At 45.2% G+C, this 23,770-nt stretch overlaps 1 protein-coding gene across 2 annotated transcripts; it reads left to right on the top strand.

Moving 5' to 3' along the window:
* The first annotated feature begins 290 nt into the window (after positions 1–290).
* Positions 291–23,184, top strand: LOC125074226 (methionine--tRNA ligase, cytoplasmic). 2 transcript variants are annotated; one of them, XM_047685501.1, is made up of 23 exons: positions 291–504; positions 1,181–1,292; positions 1,974–2,127; positions 2,711–2,854; positions 3,074–3,171; positions 3,538–3,651; positions 4,214–4,330; positions 4,823–4,898; positions 5,442–5,569; positions 14,670–14,952; positions 15,027–15,191; positions 15,284–15,385; positions 15,708–15,825; positions 16,284–16,354; positions 17,126–17,223; positions 18,251–18,399; positions 18,770–18,902; positions 19,097–19,240; positions 19,736–19,874; positions 20,704–20,772; positions 21,334–21,519; positions 21,784–21,972; positions 22,799–23,184. In XM_047685501.1, exons 1-23 carry the CDS (start codon positions 402–404, stop codon positions 22,913–22,915), a joined length of 3,009 nt encoding a protein of 1,002 aa, XP_047541457.1. In that variant the 5' UTR covers positions 291–401; the 3' UTR covers positions 22,916–23,184. The 2 variants fall into 2 exon arrangements, with proteins under 2 accessions (XP_047541457.1, XP_047541456.1); XM_047685500.1 differs by having other exon boundaries at positions 1,169–1,292.
* Positions 23,185–23,770: the final 586 nt, after the last annotated feature.

Below are 23,770 nucleotides of genomic sequence, written 5' to 3'. Positions count from 1 at the left end.
TATTCCTAATTTATTCTATTACAATGAAATCAAACTTTAATTATTAAAAGATAATGAACTTATCTTCATCATAAAAAGAGTTAATTTCAATGGAAGTGTTCACATAAAAACTGCAAGTTATTGCTATAATTTATCATATAAATATTGTATTTGTTTAATTGTCGTAGCATATAGAAATCTTAAATCAGTCAGGTTTTTAAATTTAAATGCTACATAAATAAATAATATGCTTAGAGAGCTGGCAATACTTTTTAAGTAACGTCATCGTGAGCTGTCAGTGTCATAGGTCATGCAAACTTATGCAAATCGTCAGGTGCCAGCTCCAATAAGAATTACCAATTAGGTTATGTTTCACGCAAGTTAGGCTTTTTGTACCATATATATATAAAAAAAAAGTAATAATGAAGATATATACGAACGATAATAATACCGCAACTCTAAAGTTGTTAATAGCGGCAAATTTAGCCGGCAAAAAGATAGAGCTAAAGAAAGCAACTTTCGAAGGTAGTATTCTATATTTTATTTACAGATTTTATAAAAAATATATATAAAGAAGACATGATCAATACTATATATAATAATACAATATATCGTTAGGCTTATATGTTATAATTTAGCTATTTTTCTGTTATTGATAAAGTTTTATTTATCGTAGTATTAAGAATGATAGCATTACATGAGTATTTTTATTCTTAATCATCGTCACGCTGTTTTTCATTTGTTTACGTGGTTTTCCTTATAAGTATTATAACCTTGTCATTCTTTGCTTTATGCTGTTATTACAGAAATATTTTTAAGTAGTTTGGAATGTAATTGGATTAAATTAAATTGCAAATCAACTACTGGTATGGAATGGAGATAATACCTTAACGAACTGGCATGAATTTCAATAGTTACGCTTTTTAGTCCATCACAGTATATTGTATGATTAGATATATATCTTGCATGAAATCATCTATAGAAAAAAATATATTAGACTTTTTTTTAAATACATAATAAATATGTTACTTAATTTAAAGATCCAATATGTTGGTAGAAATATTTATACTTTTCAACATAATATAAGTCTATATATAAATATTAGATTAACATACATATTTCATCATAACTATAAGCATGCAACTAACTGGGTGTTGGTACTCTTACTGAGCGCTAGTCTGCACGGCAGACGTGTCCGCAGGGCCAAAGGCGCTGCCACTGCTGGAGGTAGATGACCAGCTGAGTTTCTTCAGCAGTAATGCTGCCGCGCAATATTTATTTCCAGTTTTGGATCTCTCTCAAAATGGACAGTGGTGAGTTATTATTTTAAGTGTAGTTTTAACCCTTTATCTTTTATGAAGAAGGTATATATTATACTGTGTTAATCCAATGTGGTTTAATATTGACATATATAGGATTCCTCAGAAAACAATAAAATGAAAATCTTTATTAAAACTACAATATTTCTTTATTTATGTTAGTTTTATAATTAACATCTCAGAAAGAGTATTTTAATATTACTTTTGAACTTTATTATAGAACATCATATTTACATCATACATTAAAAATGTATCTACAAATTCAAAATAAGCTTTATTTTTTCAATTTAATGTAAAGCTTCAACCGGCTAAGAGTGTAGTCTATTGAAAAGAACCACCAAGACATACAGTAGCACCTTTTTCATCAATCAATATTTGACTGTTTTTTAAACAATCTTGTACATACAATTATATTTATGTATTCTTTTTAGAAATATTTGCATTTCGCCCACGTATGATGGGCATAGATTTTAGCCATAAATAAGTAGCATATATGTCCTTCCCTATGGTAGAAGCTTTTTCATACCAAAATTTATCAAATGAGTTCAATGGTTTGCCCTAAAAGTAACTTTCGCATTTTTAATTATTATAGATTGATATAAAATTTCTATTATCTTCTATATAATCTTGATCTATGAAACTAGTATTTTTTTGTAAATGTATAACTTTCTGCAGTCAACAGATGCAAGAATGGGAAGCAACACGCTTACAACCGACTACAGCAGCCGTCTTGATGAGCAAGTCTGTTGCGTCGGACCTCAAACAAGCACTGAACTCACTGCTCTTGATGGTTGATGGGCTATTAAAGACACATAAATATATTATTGGGGTAAGCTTGTTTTGACAGGCAAATCGGCCTCCTGATGTATGCAAATGTAGACATTGATATTTTAATTATTCCTTGCATCTCTTAACCACGACTAACCTTGGGAACTAAGTTATTATGTCCCTTGTGCCTGTAGTTACTAGATCACTCACCAATCAAAACTAACACAAGAATACAAAGTATTGCTATTTGGCAGTAGAATATATGGTGAGTGGTTGGTACTTACAGAGATGGGCTTGCACAAAGCCCTAAAACCAAGTCAACCACCAGACCACATTAGAGCAAATAATGTCAAAGTCAAAGTCAAAAATCTTTATTCAATATAGAAGTGTTTACACTTGCTTATTAATGTAAAAAATCTACCACGGGTTCGGAACTTAACACCTCGGACCTGAGAAGAACCAGCGAAAGAAACTCAGCGGGAGATATTTTTTTGTTTTCCACCATTATTATTACCGGGATAATTTTTTTTGTGGTTTCCACCATTAAACTTAAAACTTTCTGAAAGAGAGAAGAATATTTAGCCCAGCAGTGGGGCTGTTACTTTTTATTTACTTTACTATTTAAACATACATTTGATTTTCAGGACAAACTCTCGGCCGCTGATATATCTATATGGAGTACCCTGTATCCATTGTGTCACAACAAGGATTATCAAAAGCAATACTTAGCGGAATGCCCCAACATCATGAGATGGGCCGACGAGCTGGGATCGGCTAAGGCTATTCAGGTGAATAATGTATTTGATTAAATCATACCAAGTAAGTGATTACGATAAAAACTTTTTCACGAATTCTTAATAAATACCATTACCAATACTTATTACCATTATTCAAGATGTCGATAAATGGTATCTCATCATTTCAAGGTCAAAGTTGTTTATTTGTCAACTCCTGATATTGTAATCGGATTTAGGTATTCTAGATAAATTGTTGTCGTTTCGTTCCAGGAAGCTGTGCAGCAGTGGGGCGGGTCGGTGGAGGGTCCGTTCGCGCCGACATCCGCTCTGGGCATACCGCAATTCACGAACATGGTCTCTCCTGTTGGGTGAGTTTATTAACATTAAAATAACATTCATTTCAACGGGTCAGGTAACATCCACAGCCAGACAGCTGTTCCCATTCTTCATCAGCATTAAGAATATTTTCATTATGCTGTTTATTATGCTTATGCTGTATCTTTATACAATGCTTAATAATGCTATTTCCTCTCCAAATAAGCGTGGTTTAAATGTGTGTGTGTGTGTCTGTGTGTATGTGGGGGGGTGATTTCGGCTTGTTGTGTATTAAAATAGTCAAAATAGGTCAGAACCAAACCTGCGTCGTCCACAGTTGTGTGAAGGCTATTAAGTATTCTACATCAAGTTAAACTAGATCTTATATTTGAGTAATTAAGACGTACAATCGTTTGCAGGACTCCAGAATCTCAGGAAATTAGCATTACGGCAGAAGAAATAGAAGCGGCGAAAGAGAACTGGATCAACGGCGTAAAGAACTTACAAGAGCCATTGAAGAAGCAGGACGTGATGTAAGTATATTACCTTTATTGTGTACTGTCAACGACCGACAGACGTCACACCGCGCCACCAATGTTGAGATCTAAGTTATTATGTCCATTGTGCCTGTAGTTACACTGGCTCATTTATCTTTCAAACTGGAACACAGCAATACAAAGTATCGCCGCTTGGTGGTAGAATATGTGACGTGACGTGACGATCGTGACGGGGTTGCAAGAAGCCCAAGCACCGAGTATAATATACATATATATACTGTTATTTAACGTTATATATTTGTCTTTATATTTCAATTGTACACGTAGGTGAAGGAAAACAGCGCCAGGTAACCTGCATGTGTCTAAAATCTGCCATATAAGCTCCTAAGTTCCTCCTCCAACGGAGAGGATTCATTCAAATTCAAATATCTTCATGAAATATAGAAGCATTACACTTTCTTATTGACTGTCAAAATTCTACCACCCGTTCGGAAACAAACAGCTCAGTACTGAAAAAGAACAGGCGAAAGAATATTTTTCTTTCTTTTTATTGTTCGTAAAACATTGAATAATGATCCTAACGTGTAATCTGTTCCAGCTTACCGGTGAAGGGTCGGAGGAACGTCCTCATAACGTCGGCGCTCCCCTACGTGAACAACGTGCCGCACCTCGGGAACATCATCGGCTGCGTGCTCTCCGCCGACATCTTCGCCAGGTGTGTCATCTTCGCATGTCTCTAATATTAATAATTTCGTGCAGGTCTACAAAGAGCCCCATTGAAGCATATTTACAATAATAGATCATATCGCACAATTCGTATAACCGAGATATTTCGATAATAAATCCATATAATTCAATGAGATGACAGTTCAACGGGCGGCCATGTTTGACGTTTACGGGCGCGTTCAGTGAGTGTGTTTCAAATATATTTTTTTTGCATTGGTATTGTAAAATTCATGGAAACTTATCCACAGTAAATTACTAATAAATTAACCGTAAATGTTTAATTTTATTTATTTTATCCGAGCAAAGCCGGGTGTTCATCTAGTATTTTATAATTGGGACCTTACAATTTGTGTTCAGTAATTAAGTTTATTTATAATTCAGTTTACTCCGCTCATTACTTGTCCCGGGGCCTCTAGACCTCCAAATCCGATCCTGTTTTTAATACGTTAAGCTCTTAACATGCTACATATATAAACCGCAGGTACTGTCGCCTGTGTGACTACAACACCCTGTTCATCTGCGGGACTGACGAGTACGGAACAGCTACAGAAACGAAGGTATAACATCTTCATTAACAATCGTATCACTAAATATAATTAGTTAATATTAACTTAGTTATAAAATATAAATGGTCCACTGCTGGACTTAACTGGCTCCAAGGAGAAGGTCCTTTTAGGCCAGGCTAGGCTAAGATCCATTGATGCTTGACGGATACCAAAATGGGTAGAAGTTAAATCAATACGTGCAATTTTCCTTATTATGTTTTTCTGCGACACCGAGCACTCGCTGCTCGTCCCGACTTCGCTCGGCTATATTACAGATTTTTGCAAAACCAATCGTTAAAGCAACGCACGCAATGGAAGTTCTCAAAGGGAATCACTTTCCCACGTTTTTGCAACATTACCGTATTGGTTTTAGCGTGATGGTATATATGGCCTTCCTCGATAAATGGGCTAACACTGAAATATTTTTTCAAACCGGACCAGTAGTTTCTGAGATTAGCGTGTTCAAACAAACATACAAACGAACTCTTCAGTTGCATAATATTAGTAATGTCACTGGACCGTATGGGGTCTCACTAATGTAGTATCGCTCGCCAGGCTCTGGAGGAGGGCGTCACCCCTCGGGAGATCTGCGACAAATACCACACGATACACGAGGCGGTGTACCGCTGGTTCGACATCGGGTTCGACTACTTCGGCCGGACGAGCACGCCGGAGCAGACCGAGTGAGTTTTGTATTTCAAGTCTGATTATCTTCAGTGTTTCGATTTTTATATCTCTTTCTCTGTCTCTCTTGACCAAATATTTTTTTTATTGTTTAGGTTTTATTGGATATTTGAAAGTCTTAACATCAAAAGAACTAATGACCTTGTGGGGTCTTTTCTTGCATGAATAGTATTTATCTACTTCTCGTTCATTTCCTGTATATACGACTTATTAATTTTAATATAATAAAATAATAATAGGCTTTTATGATTCAAAGAATATTTAAGTAAATTTCTACATCAATTGAATTTTTTATCAAATTTCTTCACTATCGAAAGTACCCGGCTTAAAATCGATTAATCTTAGCATAAGAGATCATCCTGTGGAAGTGGCTGAGAATGTCAAATATCTAGAGCTGTGGCTTGATCGAAAGTTAAAATGGGGTAAACACATAAACGAGATTAAACAAAAAGTTTCAAAATTTTTATCATTATTCAAAGTGTTGGCAGGGCCTGGTTGGGGTATTCATCCTATATTTCTGCGCCAGTTATACATTTCTTTGATAAGAAGTAGACTTGACTTCGCTAGCTTTTTATTTGATAATAGTACCCGATCACAATTGCATAAATTTGATGTAATTCAAAACCAAGCTATGAGGTTTATTGGAGACTTTGTGTGAACGACCCCCATTCATGTCATGGAAAGTGAATTATGCTTACCTCCCTTGACTATACGTAGACAGTATTTAGGTGGTAAATTTTGGTTTAAAGCAAAATCTTTTAAATATAACAACGTGATTTCCTTACTTGATAGATATATCACTAATTATGAAACTACACATTGGAGTAGAACTTTATTGATTTCATTACATTTAGAATTTAAAGACACTTCCATTCATTCGAGTACAGTTAGAAATGTTTTCCTTAAAAACATGGATGGCTCAAATTAATGTATCTCAAAATTATTCCAGTATTGACAGAACTTTATAAAGCTAAACGTGTATATAACCCTATTGATCTAAAGTTGAAATTCGTTAGATATCTAAATTCCATATACTCAGATTTTAGGGGCAGCCATGGTACCGGTGTTTCCTTTTATGACCCACAAATTGATTCTAATTTACGGGTAAAGACAAATTCGAGAATATCTATCATGTATCACGCATTATCACGCAGAACTTCTTGGTATATCCGAAGCTATGGCATACATCCAATCGATAAATTATGATAAATTTATAATACTTTCGGATTCAAGAAGTGCATTGCAGCATTTGGTTCGACATACCTCGTCTATACGAGGAACACCGATAGCCTACATTATATTAGATCTCCTGCAAAAGTTCAAAGAAAATCGTAAAATTGTAATATTACAATGGATTCCGTCACACATTGGTATTTCTAGCAATGAACGAGTAGACAACTATGCGAAACAAGCCTGTAGTGACGGAATCGAAACCCTAATTTCACCGTTATATACGGACTGTATATATTTGATTAAAAAACTATGCAAAGACATGTGGCATGAATACTTCGACGAAAGGTCAAAACAAAAAGGAATTTGGTATAAGACTATTCAGCCACAGCCCTTTTTTTTTTTTTCTCGCTTGAAAAACGCTTTACGCGCTTCCCCCACGTGGTGGTAAGTGGGGGGGTGTGTGGGACTCCCCGGAGCCCTGGACCCACTAAAAAACCAGCGGTACCCTCTCCGTCTTTCGGCGGGCGCCACGGGATCGCTTACGCATGCTACCGTGACGCCGTGACGGTCGGCCTCCAACACCTAGAAGGGATTCTCAGGGTACTGAGACCCTCCTAGTCCCTGCGACGCCTATTGAGGCGGGGGGAGAAGGTGCGCCTATCGCTTCTTCCTCCTCCCTGGTCGTCTTCGGCGGAGCGGGTCTGCAGCGGCATCCTCTTCCCGCTCCCGCTCCGCGGCTTCCTTCTGCGACATCACGTTTTCGCAGAAGGAGCGCATCTCCGACCAACACGTCTCGCTACTGAGCATTTCGTTGACGATGCTCGGCAGCGAGAGGTCTCCGCCCATAGTCGCCGCCAGGGTGTGCCTCTAGGGCCCCTACGCAGCACACTCACTCAGGGTGTGGTGCGACGTGTCGACTGGCGCACCACACTCGTGGCAGGAGGGTGACACCTCCCGCCGCGCTATTCCGTGCAGGTACTTACCAAAGCACCCGTGCCCGGTAAATACCTGTGTCATCCTGAAGGTGAGTGTGCCCTTCTTTCTCTCGACCCAGCGACTCAAGTGGGGACGGATCGCCTCCACTGTCGCCAGGCCCGCCGTGGGTGACCCCAGATCCTCCTGCCATCGGACGATCAGGGCTTTCTGGGCTAGAGCCCTGATCCGCCCGACCTCCGCCGACCCTGGACAGTCGCCGCGGTTCCTCGTTTCGACCCGGAACCGGTACACCTCCGCGAGCACCTCCGCCTGGAGCTCCCAGGGAGGATCGCCCGCGAGAAGTGTCGCCGCAGTCCACGACACCGTACGGTACCCTCTGATGCCTCTCACCGCTATGACCCTCTGCGGCTTCCGCAGTAGGGCCCGATTGTGAGCGGTGAGGGCGTCAACCCAGATCGGAGCACCGTACAGCGCCATCGACCTCACTACGCCGGAATAAAGACGCCGGCATAGCGATCCCGGTCCTCCCACATTCGGAAGGAGGCGGCCGAGAGCGGCGGCGGCGTCGCTGAGCCTCGGGCCGAGATGGACAAAATGCTGCCCGAAGCTCCATTGACCGTCCAGGATGAGGCCCAGATACTTCATCTGGGCCTGCACCTTGATCACCGTCCCCTGGACGGTGATACTCGCCCCTCGTGGGGGTCCTTTCCGTGGGCCGTGGAATAGAAGGGCCTCCGTTTTATTTATGGAGACCTTCAAGCCCAGCATTCCCATACGGTCCACGGTGAGAACCGTTCCGACCTCGGCGAGGCGAGCTGCCTCCCGAAAGTCCCGCCCAGTCGCCGTGACGAGGGTGTCATCAGCGTAACACAACACCCCCATCCCGGGAAGGACGGGAGCTCGCTGGAGCCAGTCGAAACCGACGTTCCACAAAATTGGGCGGAGAACCGACCCCTGTGGAACGCCGCAACCTACCCGACGCCGGACCAACCGCCTCTCGACCCCCGCCCAGAGGACCTCCCTGTCCTGGAGGCCTCCAGTAGCCTCCTGAGATAGGTCGGCACCCCATGGTATCGGAGTGCCTCCCGTATCGTCTCGAAAGGGAGACTGTTGAAGGCGTTCGCCACGTCGAGTGACACCGCCAGGACGACTTGCCCCCGGGCTACCGCTTCCGTCGTCTGAGTCTTCAGGGCGTTCAGAGCGTCGACCGTCGACCGGCCCGCCCTGAACCCGTACTGAGCCTCTGAGAGACCCGGGCTGACCTCCTCGAGGTGCTGAACGAGACGGGCTGCGAGGATCTTCTCGAAGAGTTTCCCGTCTCGTTCAGCAACACAATTGGCCTGTATGCCGAAGGCGAATCCATCGGCCGACCTTCCTTCGGCAACAGGACCAATTTCCCTTCTTTCCAAGGCTTCGGAAACTGCCCGCTGCACAGGCACTCGTCGAACAGCTCCCGAAGCCTTGCACCCAGGAATTCCAGGGCGTCGCACAGAACACGCCCTGGAACCCCGTCCGGACCCGGCGCCGTGTTCCTGGCCCTCAAGCGGCCGAGGGCCATCTCCATCTCCCGCTCCGTGGTCAGTGGTGGAGCCACTGCGTCTTCGATCACGGAGCGGGCCATCTGTGGAGGGACATGCTCGCCTGGATGGGGGAAGAGTTCCCCGACCAGGCGTAGGAGGAGTTCCGGCGGCATCGTCTCAGTGACGGGGGCGCCTTGGTTGCGGAACTTCCCGCGCACGCCGCGATACGGGCGCCCCCATGGGTCTCGATTGAGACCCGCCAAAAGCTCCTCCCTGGCCTTCTCCTTGGCCTTGCTTATCGCCAGCTGCAGATCTTTTTTCAGCTGGCGATAAGCGTCCAGCATCTGTCCCTCCAGATCCGTGTCGAGGCCGTTGCGCCTTCGACAGCGGACGTAGGCCCTCCGCGCCCGGCAGCACGACGCCCGAAGGTCGGCGATTTCGGGTGACCACCAATAGACGTGCCGTCGTGGAACCCTGCGCCGGGTCCGAGGCATGGCCGCATCGCAGACTTCCTTGAGCGAACTGCGCATGCGGCCCGCCAGCTGCTCTGCGTTAGCGCCCACCGTCCTCCCTGCGGAACCCCACCGCTGCACGATCGCGGCCTCCTCGGCCAGTTCTCGATCGACCTGGCCGAGAGACCACCTCGGCAGCGTGGTCGGCACCCTCTGGGGTTCCGCCGGCCTGCGAGAGGTGGAGATCTCAAATCGGATGTAGCGGTGATCCGATAGAGTCTCCACCTCCTCCTCCACTCTCCAATCGACCACTCTGCGTGCTACGACAGGGATGGCGAACGAAACGTCCACCACGGAACCCCCCTGTTGGCGCACGCAGGTGTGAACCTGCCCCTTGTTGAGAAGGGACAGGTCGGAGAGCAGTGCCCACACCTGGACGGCCCTTCCTCGCGGATTCGTGGCAGGGTTGCCCCAGGCATGCGACTTTGCGTTTAGGTCACCAAGAACCACTGTCGGTTTAGGCGACTGCCTGGCCACCGCAGATCTGACGAAGCCGAGATAGATCTCGAACTCAGCCAGGCTGCGGTTCGGGGAGAAGTACGTTCCAACGACCACGTACTCCCCCCACCCCACCACTACGTAACCCGAGCCCCTTTCAACGAGTGAGATGGAGGGACCCGTTCCGCTTTTCGCGAGGACCGCCACGGTACCATCCGAGTCCCCTACCCAATGAGGTAGGGGCGGGACATAATAGGGCTCGCAGGCCACCGCCAGATCGATCCCCCACTCCGCCATGGACTGCAGTAGTAGGTCCTGAGCCCCGGCGCAATGGTTGATATTAGCCTGAAGGAAGCTGAATTGTGCGCTCATGTTGACATTGCAGCTTCCTCCTCTGCTGGGCGCTGTCCGACGTTGGTGGTGGACTGGGTGCCTAAGGCCACCTTACCTTTCGTGTTTGGGGGATTACATTCCTTTGACCCCATCATGTGTCCAGAAGGTTTGCCAGCGTCTGTGCACACCGCACAGCGCAGCTTCTCGGTGCATTCAGCCGATTTGTGACCATCAGCGCCGCACCGGAAGCAAAGGCTCCCTCGATCCGCACTGAATGGGCATAGCATCCTGGTATGGCCAAGGCCCATGCATTTGTAGCAACGCAGAGGGCGCTGCTCCAGCATGTATACCCTGGCCGAGCTCCACCCAACCAAGAGCCGACCGGCGTCAGATAGCTTCTTCGCCGCAGCTATTGGGCATGTCACGCGGACCTTACCCATGTAACTGTGCGCACGTGCAATTTCTCCACACCTTATCTTTTCAGTGGGACAGTTACCCTCGCGAGCGACTGCCGCGATGATCTTATCTTTGGTGACGGAGTCGTCTAGCCCCGTCAACTTTATGTCCACTTTTCGTATGGGATGGACGACGTTGGCCACCCCATCCAACACTGTGCGGAGTTTGTCGGCTAGTTTTTCTACTTGGCTCGACTGTGCTCTCGGCAGCTCCAGCACTCTGGCCCCCGTCGCCGAGCGTCGGACTTGATCCCGAGTTCCTGCAATTTTATGCCTTGCTCAGATTCTGCCACAGCCCTGCGATATTTCTTGGATAGACGTCATCACTAGATTGTCCCGACATGATATAATTACAGCATATCGACTCCGCTCTGGACACATGCCGTTAAATAAATTTGCATTTTTACTTAAGAAAGTACCCTCCCCCAACTGCCCTGACTGCCCGGGTTTTAAAGAAGATGTGTATCACATATTAACGGAGTGAGTCCGAAGTGAGGTGCCAGACAGAACGTTAGGATTCGAAAACTTCGTTTTGACTAATTCTACATCCGCAGCAGCAAAAAGGATGTATAAGTTGGTGCGCAATAATATGAATCGTAGAATGAATTAGTTTTAAGTTGGTGATAGTTTAGTTTTTGCTTTATATAAGGTAGCCTTACGAGAACTACATAGTCATCATATTGAATCAGTTCTAAAAATAAGAATTAAAAAAAAAAGTGTACCCGGCTCTACTAGGCAAAACAATGCTGGAATGGCACTATTCAGACATATAGTAAGCGCATCTCCGACCAGCACGTCTCGCTACTGAGCATTTCGTTGACGATGCTCGGCAGCGAGAGGTCTCCGCCCATAGTCGCCGCCAGGGTGTGCCTCTAGGGCCCCTACGCAGCACACTCACTCAGGGTGTGGTGCGACGTGTCGACTGGCGCACCACACTCGTGGCAGGAGGGTGACACCTCCCGCCGCGCTATTCCGTGCAGGTACTTACCAAAGCACCCGTGCCCGGTAAATACCTGTGTCATCCTGAAGGTGAGTGTGCCCTTCTTTCTCTCGACCCAGCGACTCAAGTGGGGACGGATCGCCTCCACTGTCGCCAGGCCCGCCGTGGGTGACCCCAGATCCTCCTGCCATCGGACGATCAGGGCTTTCTGGGCTAGAGCCCTGATCCGCCCGACCTCCGCCGACCCTGGACAGTCGCCGCGGTTCCTCGTTTCGACCCGGAACCGGTACACCTCCGCGAGCACCTCCGCCTGGAGCTCCCAGGGAGGATCGCCCGCGAGAAGTGTCGCCGCAGTCCACGACACCGTACGGTACCCTCTGATGCCTCTCACCGCTATGACCCTCTGCGGCTTCCGCAGTAGGGCCCGATTGTGAGCGGTGAGGGCGTCAACCCAGATCGGAGCACCGTACAGCGCCATCGACCTCACTACGCCGGAATAAAGACGCCGGCATAGCGATCCCGGTCCTCCCACATTCGGAAGGAGGCGGCCGAGAGCGGCGGCGGCGTCGCTGAGCCTCGGGCCGAGATGGACAAAATGCTGCCCGAAGCTCCATTGACCGTCCAGGATGAGGCCCAGATACTTCATCTGGGCCTGCACCTTGATCACCGTCCCCTGGACGGTGATACTCGCCCCTCGTGGGGGTCCTTTCCGTGGGCCGTGGAATAGAAGGGCCTCCGTTTTATTTATGGAGACCTTCAAGCCCAGCATTCCCATACGGTCCACGGTGAGAACCGTTCCGACCTCGGCGAGGCGAGCTGCCTCCCGAAAGTCCCGCCCAGACGCCGTGACGAGGGTGTCATCAGCGTAACACAACACCCCCATCCCGGGAAGGACGGGAGCTCGCTGGAGCCAGTCGAAACCGACGTTCCACAAAATTGGGCGGAGAACCGACCCCTGTGGAACGCCGCAACCTACCCGACGCCGGACCAACCGCCTCTCGACCCCCGCCCAGAGGACCTCCCTGTCCTGGAGGCCTCCAGTAGCCTCCTGAGATAGGTCGGCACCCCATGGTATCGGAGTGCCTCCCGTATCGTCTCGAAAGGGAGACTGTTGAAGGCGTTCGCCACGTCGAGTGACACCGCCAGGACGACTTGCCCCCGGGCTACCGCTTCCGTCGTCTGAGTCTTCAGGGCGTTCAGAGCGTCGACCGTCGACCGGCCCGCCCTGAACCCGTACTGAGCCTCTGAGAGACCCGGGCTGACCTCCTCGAGGTGCTGAACGAGACGGGCTGCGAGGATCTTCTCGAAGAGTTTCCCGTCTCGTTCAGCAACACAATTGGCCTGTATGCCGAAGGCGAATCCATCGGCCGACCTTCCTTCGGCAACAGGACCAATTTCCCAAAGGCCCATGCATTTGTAGCAACGCAGAGGGCGCTGCTCCAGCATGTATACCCTGGCCGAGCTCCACCCAACCAAGAGCCGACCGGCGTCAGATAGCTTCTTCGCCGCAGCTATTGGGCATGTCACGCGGACCTTACCCATGTAACTGTGCGCACGTGCAATTTCTCCACACCTTATCTTTTCAGTGGGACAGTTACCCTCGCGAGCGACTGCCGCGATGATCTTATCTTTGGTGACGGAGTCGTCTAGCCCCGTCAACTTTATGTCCACTTTTCGTATGGGATGGACGACGTTGGCCACCCCATCCAACACTGTGCGGAGTTTGTCGGCTAGTTTTTCTACTTGGCTCGACTGTGCTCTCGGCAGCTCCAGCACTCTGGCCCCCGTCGCCGAGCGTCGGACTTGATCCCGAGTTCCTGCAATTTTATGCCTTGCTCAGATTCTGCCACAGCCCTGCGATATTTCTTGGATAGACGTCATCACTAGATTGTCCCGACATGATATAATTACAGCATATCGACTCCGCTCTGGACACATGCCGTTAAATAAATTTGCATTTTTACTTAAGAAAGTACCCTCCCCCAACTGCCCTGACTGCCCGGGTTTTAAAGAAGATGTGTATCACATATTAACGGAGTGAGTCCGAAGTGAGGTGCCAGACAGAACGTTAGGATTCGAAAACTTCGTTTTGACTAATTCTACATCCGCAGCAGCAAAAAGGATGTATAAGTTGGTGCGCAATAATATGAATCGTAGAATGAATTAGTTTTAAGTTGGTGATAGTTTAGTTTTTGCTTTATATAAGGTAGCCTTACGAGAACTACATAGTCATCATATTGAATCAGTTCTAAAAATAAGAATTAAAAAAAAAGTGTACCCGGCTCTACTAGGCAAAACAATGCTGGAATGGCACTATTCAGACATATAGTAAGCATAGTAATGCATGGGAGAAATCACAGAATACTATTGGCGTGTTCTGTGATTTATCCAAAGCATTTGACTGTGTAGAGCACGAAACACTTGTACCAGTTAAAACGTTACGAAGTATATGGTAAAGTTTGATCTCATTGCTGCATACTTGAATCAAATAAATCAACAGGTGGGCATTAATAGACATTAATCATGGAATAAAGTCATCCGGATCTGTATTAACAATGGGCGTTCCACTAGGATCAATTTTGGGTCCTTTTCAATTTTTGTCTGTCTGATCTTCATTTTAATGTTAAAGGTATTTGTGATATTTTATTTGCTGATAATTAGCTTGAAATTCAAATAGATTTAATTTTTATTTTAAAATGGTACAACAGAGAAGCGTAAACAGTGTGCGGGGCATAGGACAATATCTACTATCAAAATGAATATGTTATTTCGCACGCTGTTACGTCACACAGGATAGCGCAGAAGATGTTCCTGAAGCTGATGGACAACGGGTTCATCAGCAAGCAGTCGGTGGACCAGCAGTTCTGCGAGAGGTGCCAGCGGTTCCTGGCGGACCGGTTCGTGGAGGGCACGTGTCCGCACGCGGGCTGCGGCTACGAGGACGCGCGCGGCGACCAGTGCGACGCGTGCGGCCGCCTCGTCAACGCCGCCGACCTCGTGCGCGCGCGCTGCAAGCTGTGCGCCGCGCCGCCCGCGCTGCGCGCCAGCGAGCAGATGTTCCTCGAGCTCGGACAGGTCTCGCCCGCCCCCCCCGCCGGTCAGTGCACTCGGCACTGCGGCCGAGTAAGTAACGCGGAGGTGTGCCGCAGCTGGAGCCGGCGCTGCGCGCGTGGGCGGCGGGCGCGGCGGGCGGCTGGTCGGGCCCGGCGCGCGCCGTGTCGCGCGGCTGGCTGCGCGAGCCTCTGCGCGCGCGCGCCGTCACGCGCGACCTGCGCTGGGGCGTGCCCGTGCCGCTGCCCGCCTGCCGCGACAAGGTGCGCCTCGGGCCGGACCGCCCGCACTCGGTCTCACACCCATACCCCCCCCCCCCATATACAGTTATGAATGTGCTGTTGTACTCGTTCAGGTGTTCTACGTGTGGTTCGACGCGCCGATCGGCTACCTCAGCATAACGCAGTGCGCCACCGGCCAGTACGAGAAGTGGTGGAAGAAAGACAAGGATTATGATGTACGTGTAATTTACCACCGAATTAATCTAGCTCGTGAGACCTCTAACCCTGAGGTCCTTTATTCCTACCGGATATCCCCAGGTGGATTAATAACTTATTGAGTATTTTGTTGAAAGATTCTCAATGGCGACCCGGAGTCGATAGTTGATAGTACCCTCCCGTGGAATCAGAAAACTCCACTCCAGGAACTCCAGTGAAGCCCAATAACTTGAATGATTCAACATGGGGTTTGAACCCATTATCTCGCGATCTGAATCATTATAAGCCAGTATTTTTATAATAAATATTAACGTTAAGTGTAAACTTGGTCATCTCCCCCAGGTGAAGCTGTACCAGTTCATGGCGAAGGACAACGTGCCGTTCCACGTGGTCATGTTCCCCGCCACCGTCATCGGAGTCAACGAGGGGCACTTGTTGGTCGACCACGTGTTCGCCACCGGTGAGATCGCTTCCACATACTCGTATACAGATAAAAGTATATTATTATTTTGAGGTTTCAAATGTTGATATGAATGAACAGGAATGGTGGTTCTTGCGAACGAAACTATATGAACAATTTTTGTAGACAATTGGTATGATCTGAAATTTTTGTCTCATCAATTTTATGACAACACTCACCGTTTACGAGATAAATGCATGTATCCATTTACATTTGACCTTGAACTGTTTTTTCACTGCACAATAGAGACATAAAAAAGTTCAGTTCTTTTCGAATTATTGTCAATTGAAATGTCTATTTTGTTCGGGCTTAAATAAGTGACTAGCGCCCCGTTTTCAAATCGAATTAAATTCCTTTATTCAATATAGAAGCGTTACACTTACTTAGTGTTAAATTAAACACTACCACCGGTACCATTAGTATAGACGTGTTTAATTTTTACTGGTGATCTTTTGCAGAGTACTTAAACTACGAAGATGGCAAATTTTCGAAATCCCGTGGTGTTGGTGTGTTCGGTACCGACGCACAGGTATGTTATATTATTTGGGTTTATAGTGTGATCAATACCCCCACTGCTGGGCAAAGCCTATCCTATCGAGAAGAACCTTTAGAGATCATTATAGAACGCTACTCCAAAGCGGTAGGGTCGTATAACCAAATTATACCATAACATTTTAATTCCCAAGTTATCCATAGTAACTTCCTGTAATTTTTTTTGTTGGGCTAAGGCCTCTCCTGTTTTGAGGGGAAGGTTAGGAGCATATTTCACCATGCTACTCCAATGCGGATTATTGGCGATGTAAAGATGGTTAATATTTCTTACAGCGCCAATGTCTCCGGGGTCGGTGACCTTTTTTTTTTAACGAAAAACGCGTTACGTGTTTCCCCCACGTGGAAGTGGGAGGGTATGTGGGACTCGCCGGTGCCCAAGATGTTAGCGGCACACCGGAATACCCACTAAAAAACCAGCGGTACCCTCTCCTCCCTTGGGGGGGGGGCGCCACGGGATCGCTTTCGCATGCTACCGTGACGCCCTGACGGTCAGCCCACCTATGCGGGCCTCCAATTCCTAGGGGGGATTCCTGGGGTACTGAGAACCCTCCTAGCCTCTGTGGCGCCTATTGAGGCGGGGGGAGAAGGTGCGCGTAGCGTTGTTTCCGGTGACCTACGTTATAATAGAAAAAGTCAAAAAGTCCAAAGATTTATTAATGTGGCCAGTTAGGCCGCAAAATTCTTTCTCGTATATTAATGTAAAACATTTAAAAAAAAAGGACAAAATTAATATAAAAATGTTTACCAGGAAACCGGTATACCGTCGGACGTGTGGCGGTTCTACCTCACCAGCATCCGGCCGGAGACGTCCGACTCCAGCTTCAGTTGGGCGGAACTCGGGACCAGGTTCGTTCAAAGTCAAAGTCAAAAATCTTTATTCAATATAGAAGTGTTTGCACTTGCTTATTGATTGTCAAAAATCTACCACCGGTTCGGAATTTAGCACCTCGGACCTGAGAAGAACCGGCGAAAGAAACTCAGCGGGATATATTTTTTTTTATTTTTTTTAACCATTTTCCATGTAGGTACAATGATAAGTATATTTTAGTTGTTTGAAACAGCCTGGAGGCGATCATTTCATTCCCAAGGTGTGCAGTCAACTAAAAAGTCATTAGTTGACTGCACACCTTGCTACTCATTCTATTATATTTGTCCGTCTGTATCACTTTTGAGTGGTTATTTTAGCATCGTTATACGTTCACACTTTACTCAATTTCATGACACAGATTTAAAATGTCCCATAGTTGGGCTAAGGTCTCATTTCCCTTTGAGGAAGTGACTTAATATTGTCACAAACCTTCCATTTAAATATTCAAAGTGATTTTATAATGAACCACAAACAATTCTTGAATAATAACTATTTGTTTACACTACAACACTGTTTCGCTTAACTACTTATATCCATTTAAATTTCACTTCCAAAAAAATAGCCCTGTTCACAATTTCAATGACTTTATTTGGTGGTAGGGCTTTGTGCATGCCCGTCTGGGTAGGTACCACCCACTCATCAGATATTCTACCGCCAAAAGCAGTACTCAGTATTGTTGTGTTCCGGTTTGAAGGGTGAGTGAGCCAGTGTAACTACAGGCACAAGGGATACATAACAACATAACTTCTTAGTTCCCAAGGTTGGTGGCGCATTGGTGATGTAAGGAATGGTTAATATTTCTTACAACGCCATTGTCTATAGGCGGTGGTGACCACTTACCATCAGGTGGCCCATTTGTTCTTCCGCCTACCGATAACATAAAAAAAATAAAAGACTACCAAGGATTATTTAAGATCTCAGCCAATGATGACAATTCAAGGTCAAAGTTGTTTTTGAACGGTCACTACTCCTGCTGGAATAAGCTACCATAGTGTTTCCGCGCAGGAACAACTCTGAGCTGCTCAACAACCTGGGCAACTTCTGCCACCGCTCGCTGAGCTTCTGCGCGAACACCTTCAAGGGGGTGGTGCCCGACGCCGAGCTCACAGCGGCCGACTACGAGCTGTTCGCGCTCGTCAACAGAGAAGTCGCTGGTTGGTTGTTTGGTTTCATGAGTTAGAGGAGGGGGGGGGGGGTTATTAATTTATAAAACTTTGTGAAGGAAAAGACTTGGTTTCGTAGTTTTGGAATTGATGGAAGGTCCTCCAAAATTACATTTCTCCTGTAGCACACGAACGGCTGTGAATTCGGTTGTAGTTCGAGAATATTTATTTATTGTTAAGAAATAATAAATCCTTGCTATAACTTTGACATCAGTTATTATTTAAGTACGGTTTGTAATTATTTTTTTTTTTTTTATGGATCAAAGATTACTTTGTCTTCGTATGTAAGTCATATATGTTGTTGTGTGTTGGAAAAATAGTGGTCGTTAGCCATTAGCAGTAAAGTTGTGGTCGGTGGTAGGGTTCGTGCAGCACATGGAGAAGGGGCGCCTGCGTGAGGCGCTCCGCTGTGTGCTGAGTGTGTCGCGTCTGGGCAACCAGCACATGCAGAGCAGCCAGCCCTGGGTTCTACTGCGGGGAGACGAGCAGGACAAGTAAGTAAACAAAAGCCACGGTCCGCAAATGACCTAAGGCCGAGCGACGGCGTCCTCTCTTTTCGATAGGAAGCGTAGAGTTCACCCCACCGATGCGACTGGGTGCTCTCGAGGTGCAGTCCGTCACGGCCGCGCTCGAGTCGGTAACCCCCGAAGGAGCTGCGAGTGACGTGTGTGTGTGTGTGTGTGCGCAGGGCGCGCGGCGCGGCGGCGGTGTGCGTGTGCTGCCAGCTGGCGGCGCTGCTGGCGGCGCTGCTGGCGCCCTTCGTGCCGCGCGCGGCGGCCCGGCTGCGCGACCAGCTGCGCCTCACGCCCGACCAGCTCAGGATCAACCCCGAGTGAGTTCTTGCTTACTTTTTGTCTTCGTTTCATTTCCTCCCGCGTCAATACGCAGTGGCTTCGAAGTACCTACTGAGTTTCTTGACGATTTTCTTGGATGATCTACTTTCCAAACAACTACGAGTAACTACCTACTTCAATAACTGCTTGAATAAAGAATATTTTGGTTTTTGATTTTGATTTATTATATCTGTACAAGGGACTCGTGATGAATTAAATGCTACAATTATTATTAATATGCAATCGATTTATTTAGTATTTTATACTATTAGGAAATAAATACGTTTAAATAGCTTATTTACGTAGATATGTTCTAAAACGGAATACATAAACAATACCACAGTAAAAATATACCCTATTAAAATGAGCTCTTTTCTACTACTCACTCTACAAAACGACTTAAATTTAAAGATTCATACTAGTTCGAAAAATAGATTGTACTAGGAACCGAACGAGAAGCTATAACATACTAATATAATAATATACTCGTCTAGGAATCCATCGCTCATCCAGTACTTACCGCCTGGTCACGTGATCGGCAAGCCCGAGCCGCTGTTCGCGAAACTGGAACCGGAAATGTTGGAAAAACTCAAAGCGAAATACGCGGGAACACAGAGCGAGAGAGCCAAGAAGGTAGGATGCTTAAATATTGCAATAATATAGACTTATTTAAGTTCTCGTGTAGCAAAAGTTGTTTAAAAATGGCTAAGATTTTAAGCTATTAAATTAGATCTAGCAACATTAATTATCAAAATTTCTATTGATTTTTATTCGCATAAATAAAAGACAATGTCGAAAGGCGATACCTTAAATAATGGCATAATTATATATTGTAAGAGATCAGAAGAGATATACATCAGGTGATTAACTTTTACAACACAGTGTGGGTGGAATAATAATAATAATAATCTTTACGATTGTCAATCAAGTGAACCCTCCGACGACTAAAAAACGAATGCCGAACGTGCGTAGGTCGTCGACGCCTTATATAGGCTGTGCTTTCTACAATATACGAATAAATTATACTAACTGTAACAATACAAAACGAACAAACACTATCCGGCTCGAAGGACCAACTAAAAAACTTGACTCATTTTACTTATACGATACATTCAATTGAAATGATTTAGTAGATTCAAGATCGTGGATCATTGATCGAGGATTCCGGGTCCGTAAATGGACATTATTTTGTGTGTATCCGGTGTTCGTCGTGGGTGGAAAACATCGTTATGAAACCTGTGCAGGGTGGATGGCCCCGCCAATGTGTATAATGTACAACCCATTCTACTCAGAATACGGAATATTATTTATCTGAAGCAAAAAGAGGTCGTTACAATAAATTTAATTACCAAATAGGAGTCCTCACTCGTACACACATATTCAATACACGTGATCGAAATCAGTGCACTGTGATGTGTGTGTGAATGTGCCAATAAGTAATAGAAAATATTTATGTTTTCAGCAAAACGGGGCCGCGAAAGGCGCAGCGCCCGCCGGCGCCGCCGAGCTGGAGGCCGCCGTCGCGGCGCAGGTGAGCCCCCTCGCGAGGGTGACTAGCGACCCTATGAAGACAAATAGAGTCTGTAGCTCTTTTGTGGGGGAATGTATACGGCTCTACAACAGGATCCCAGAAAGCGTTCAAATTGCCAAAATTAAAATGTTGTAGAACGCATATGTGGTTTTTAATATTAAAGTTTAGGTGTTGACCGACTGTTGACAGATTGCGAACCACTGCTATCGACACGACTATCACGTGACTGAACGAAAATTGGCGTTCACGGTTCGTGTATGTTTGTGTGTACATCTGTCTGTTTCTTAATTCGAATATAGGTTATTTATTCGTGTTATTTTATATCGACATCGTTTTATCTTTTTCATTTATTATTCTGTCTGCTCTCTTTGGTGCAGTGGTTAGATATAAGGCAAAAGATCTCAAGATCCTGGGTTCAATCCCGATGTCGGTCCGATAAAAAGTTATTTGGTCCTGCAAAAGCACGTCGGTCCTGCGCCTGAACTCACCTGTGTTTGTGCACACACTTGTGCACGATATGAGTCCATGACATCATCATCATTATCCTAATCCTGTGTGCAGGCAGATAAAGTCCGTCAAATCAAGTCGTCGACGAAAGACAAAGCGGTCGTGCAGCCGGAAGTGGACAAACTGCTCGCTCTGAAGAAACAACTCGCAGCTGCGCAGGCGCAGGAGTCGCGGGGGGCGCAGGGGGCGCCCACCGGCGTCAACGATGTTGCCAATCTGGAAAAAGCCATTGCAGAACAGGTCGGTGTTGCTATATGAATCGTTCCATATATAATATGGTATATTGTTTTCATGACCAATAAAGTTAGAATCTTTTGTAGTCTTGTTCTCTTTTAATATTAAAATATGGCAATACTTACATCGTGAGGAATCCTGCACGTGTCACGTGAAAATCTGCCACTTGTTCATACCAGTGGAATAAGGACCAAACTTTATCTAAAAAAGTCTTAGCCCAGCTGTGGGACATTCAAAAACATTATTTTAAGTTATTTTTATTTTGCACAGGGTGAGAAAGTTCGAAAGCTAAAAGCATCAACAAAAGACAAATCAGTTTGGCAACCGGAAGTAAATATACTGCTCGCTCTGAAGAAACAACTCGCGGATGCGCAGGCGCAGCCCGAGGCCGGCCAGAGCCCCACCAGCGTCGCCAGCGTCGCCAGCGTCGCCAGCTTAGAGAAAGCCATCGCAGAACAGGTTATACACGATAACTCCATAAATATCAAAGGGTTAAACTTATTTAACTAAGCAAAGTGCCGACCGTTCTTTTTAACTTTTATCAAATATTTATATACGTAATATATATTTACCATGTTTTTTATTTTTTTTTGTTGGAGTCTCGTGAACAAGACATTCGTAGATAATGTCGAAATATCGAGCTCCAACAAATAAAAATAAAAAACATGGTAAATATCCCGTTTTAAATACTGTTAGTAATAAAAATAACCATGTTAATTTAAAATCTTATATAGTAATATATATGTTCTAAATGTATTAGTTAGTTTTCTGTATAAAAGTATGTTACGCAATCACCGTCGACAACATACTGGACGGATAGTAATATTTTTTTTTTAAGAATTTATTGAATACTGTTTTTAAAATAATATTATTATTTAAAATGATTTCGTGGTTTATTAATATTATTAAGAATAACCGCTCTGTAAAATAGAATGTTGTAAAGAGTTGGATTGTACTTCAACCTCTCACTTAGAGGCCAACTGCTCCTACTCCTCTTAGATAAATTGACAATAAAAGAAAACTTAACACCACAGGGTGCCTCAGTAATAATATTAAAAATAAGTACGACATCAAAAAGGTTTTCCCGACTGGGAAAAGGCACCTGTAAGCTGTAAGCAATGGCCAACAAGCTCCGAAGCTCCTCTTTTAAACGCACTTTTCCAATGTGGATATCCATGTGGCAGGATGTCATCCGTCCGACACATGAAGATTACCTGACTGCTGAGCTGTGCTCACGGTTCAAACCACTTAACCCAATAAGTCAGTTTAATTCTTACACTTTCAGGGCGAGAAAGTCAGACAGTTGAAGGCGTCGACGAAAGACAAGTCGGTCTGGCAACCGGAAGTGAACGTCCTCCTCGATCTCAAGAAGCAACTCGCGGCGCTGCAAGTCAAGCAATAAATTATATGTATTTAAAAATATTTATATATTCCAATGAATTAAATGCATTGAAGAGAAATTAAATAATTAACTTATTGTACAGTTGAGTCCCGGAACATCAAAATCAACAGGTTGATGTTCGGTAAACCTATTTTCACCTGCTTAGAACACAGTCTAACTCACCGCACAGAAGGTCTTACAGGGCAGTTGTGTGTGCACAAACACTATTGTATCACTCGTGATCGGACTGATAAGAGACGTGCTGTCCGAGGCACAGGAGACTACTGCCATTTTACAATTTCCGAGAATTACATGACAAATTCAAGACTTTGAATTCCATTCCAGGATCTCAGGATCTGCATCCGTATAGTTACACCAGCTTAATATTTTGTTAATATAACTGTTCTCTATGTACAGTAACTTTATTATATATGATGTGACTACTAAAAGTGCTGCAGAGTTAATGGTGCTCCAAAAACATTCGTTCAATAAATAGTCGAAAGAATTGTTCTGTTAACCGTACACATGGAAGTACGGTTAACAAAACAATATAGAAATCTTTTATCAACCTTATGTAAAAGTGTAATGCAGATTTTAAAACAAAATATTCTTTATTCGGGATTGGTTCCGTCTAGTCGGGATTGCTGGGGCTCCACTGTGTATGAGAACGGTTCGTACAAATTGCTCAGAAACGAAGAGTATTAAACGTCGCGAGCGATCACGTAATCGTCGCCGTGACGTTGTGTTCATACACCTTAGAGTAATATTTATTATTTTGTATTCAAACTCGTAATAAAACTATAACTAAGCGTTTCATTGTTTTATTTCCTAATGAATATAATTTTTAAAATTGGTATTAAGTTTATAACAAAAATC

Source organism: Vanessa atalanta, chromosome 27, assembly GCF_905147765.1.
Source record: "Vanessa atalanta chromosome 27, ilVanAtal1.2, whole genome shotgun sequence".
Taxonomy (NCBI): domain Eukaryota; kingdom Metazoa; phylum Arthropoda; class Insecta; order Lepidoptera; family Nymphalidae; genus Vanessa; species Vanessa atalanta.
The sequence above is the reverse complement of the archived record's forward strand: the minus strand, read 5'-3'. Positions and strand labels throughout refer to the sequence as shown.

Excerpts from the sequence above, each read along its gene's own strand:
- LOC125074226 (XM_047685500.1), top strand. The coding sequence starts at position 402 with ATGAAGATATATACGAACGATAATAATACCGCAACTCTAAAGTTGTTA. Across the intron at positions 16,355-17,125 it reads TGTTCGGTACCGACGCACAG|GAAACCGGTATACCGTCGGA; the intron begins GTATGTTATATT and ends AATGTTTACCAG. Across the intron at positions 19,875-20,703 it reads AGAGCGAGAGAGCCAAGAAG|CAAAACGGGGCCGCGAAAGG; the intron begins GTAGGATGCTTA and ends TTATGTTTTCAG.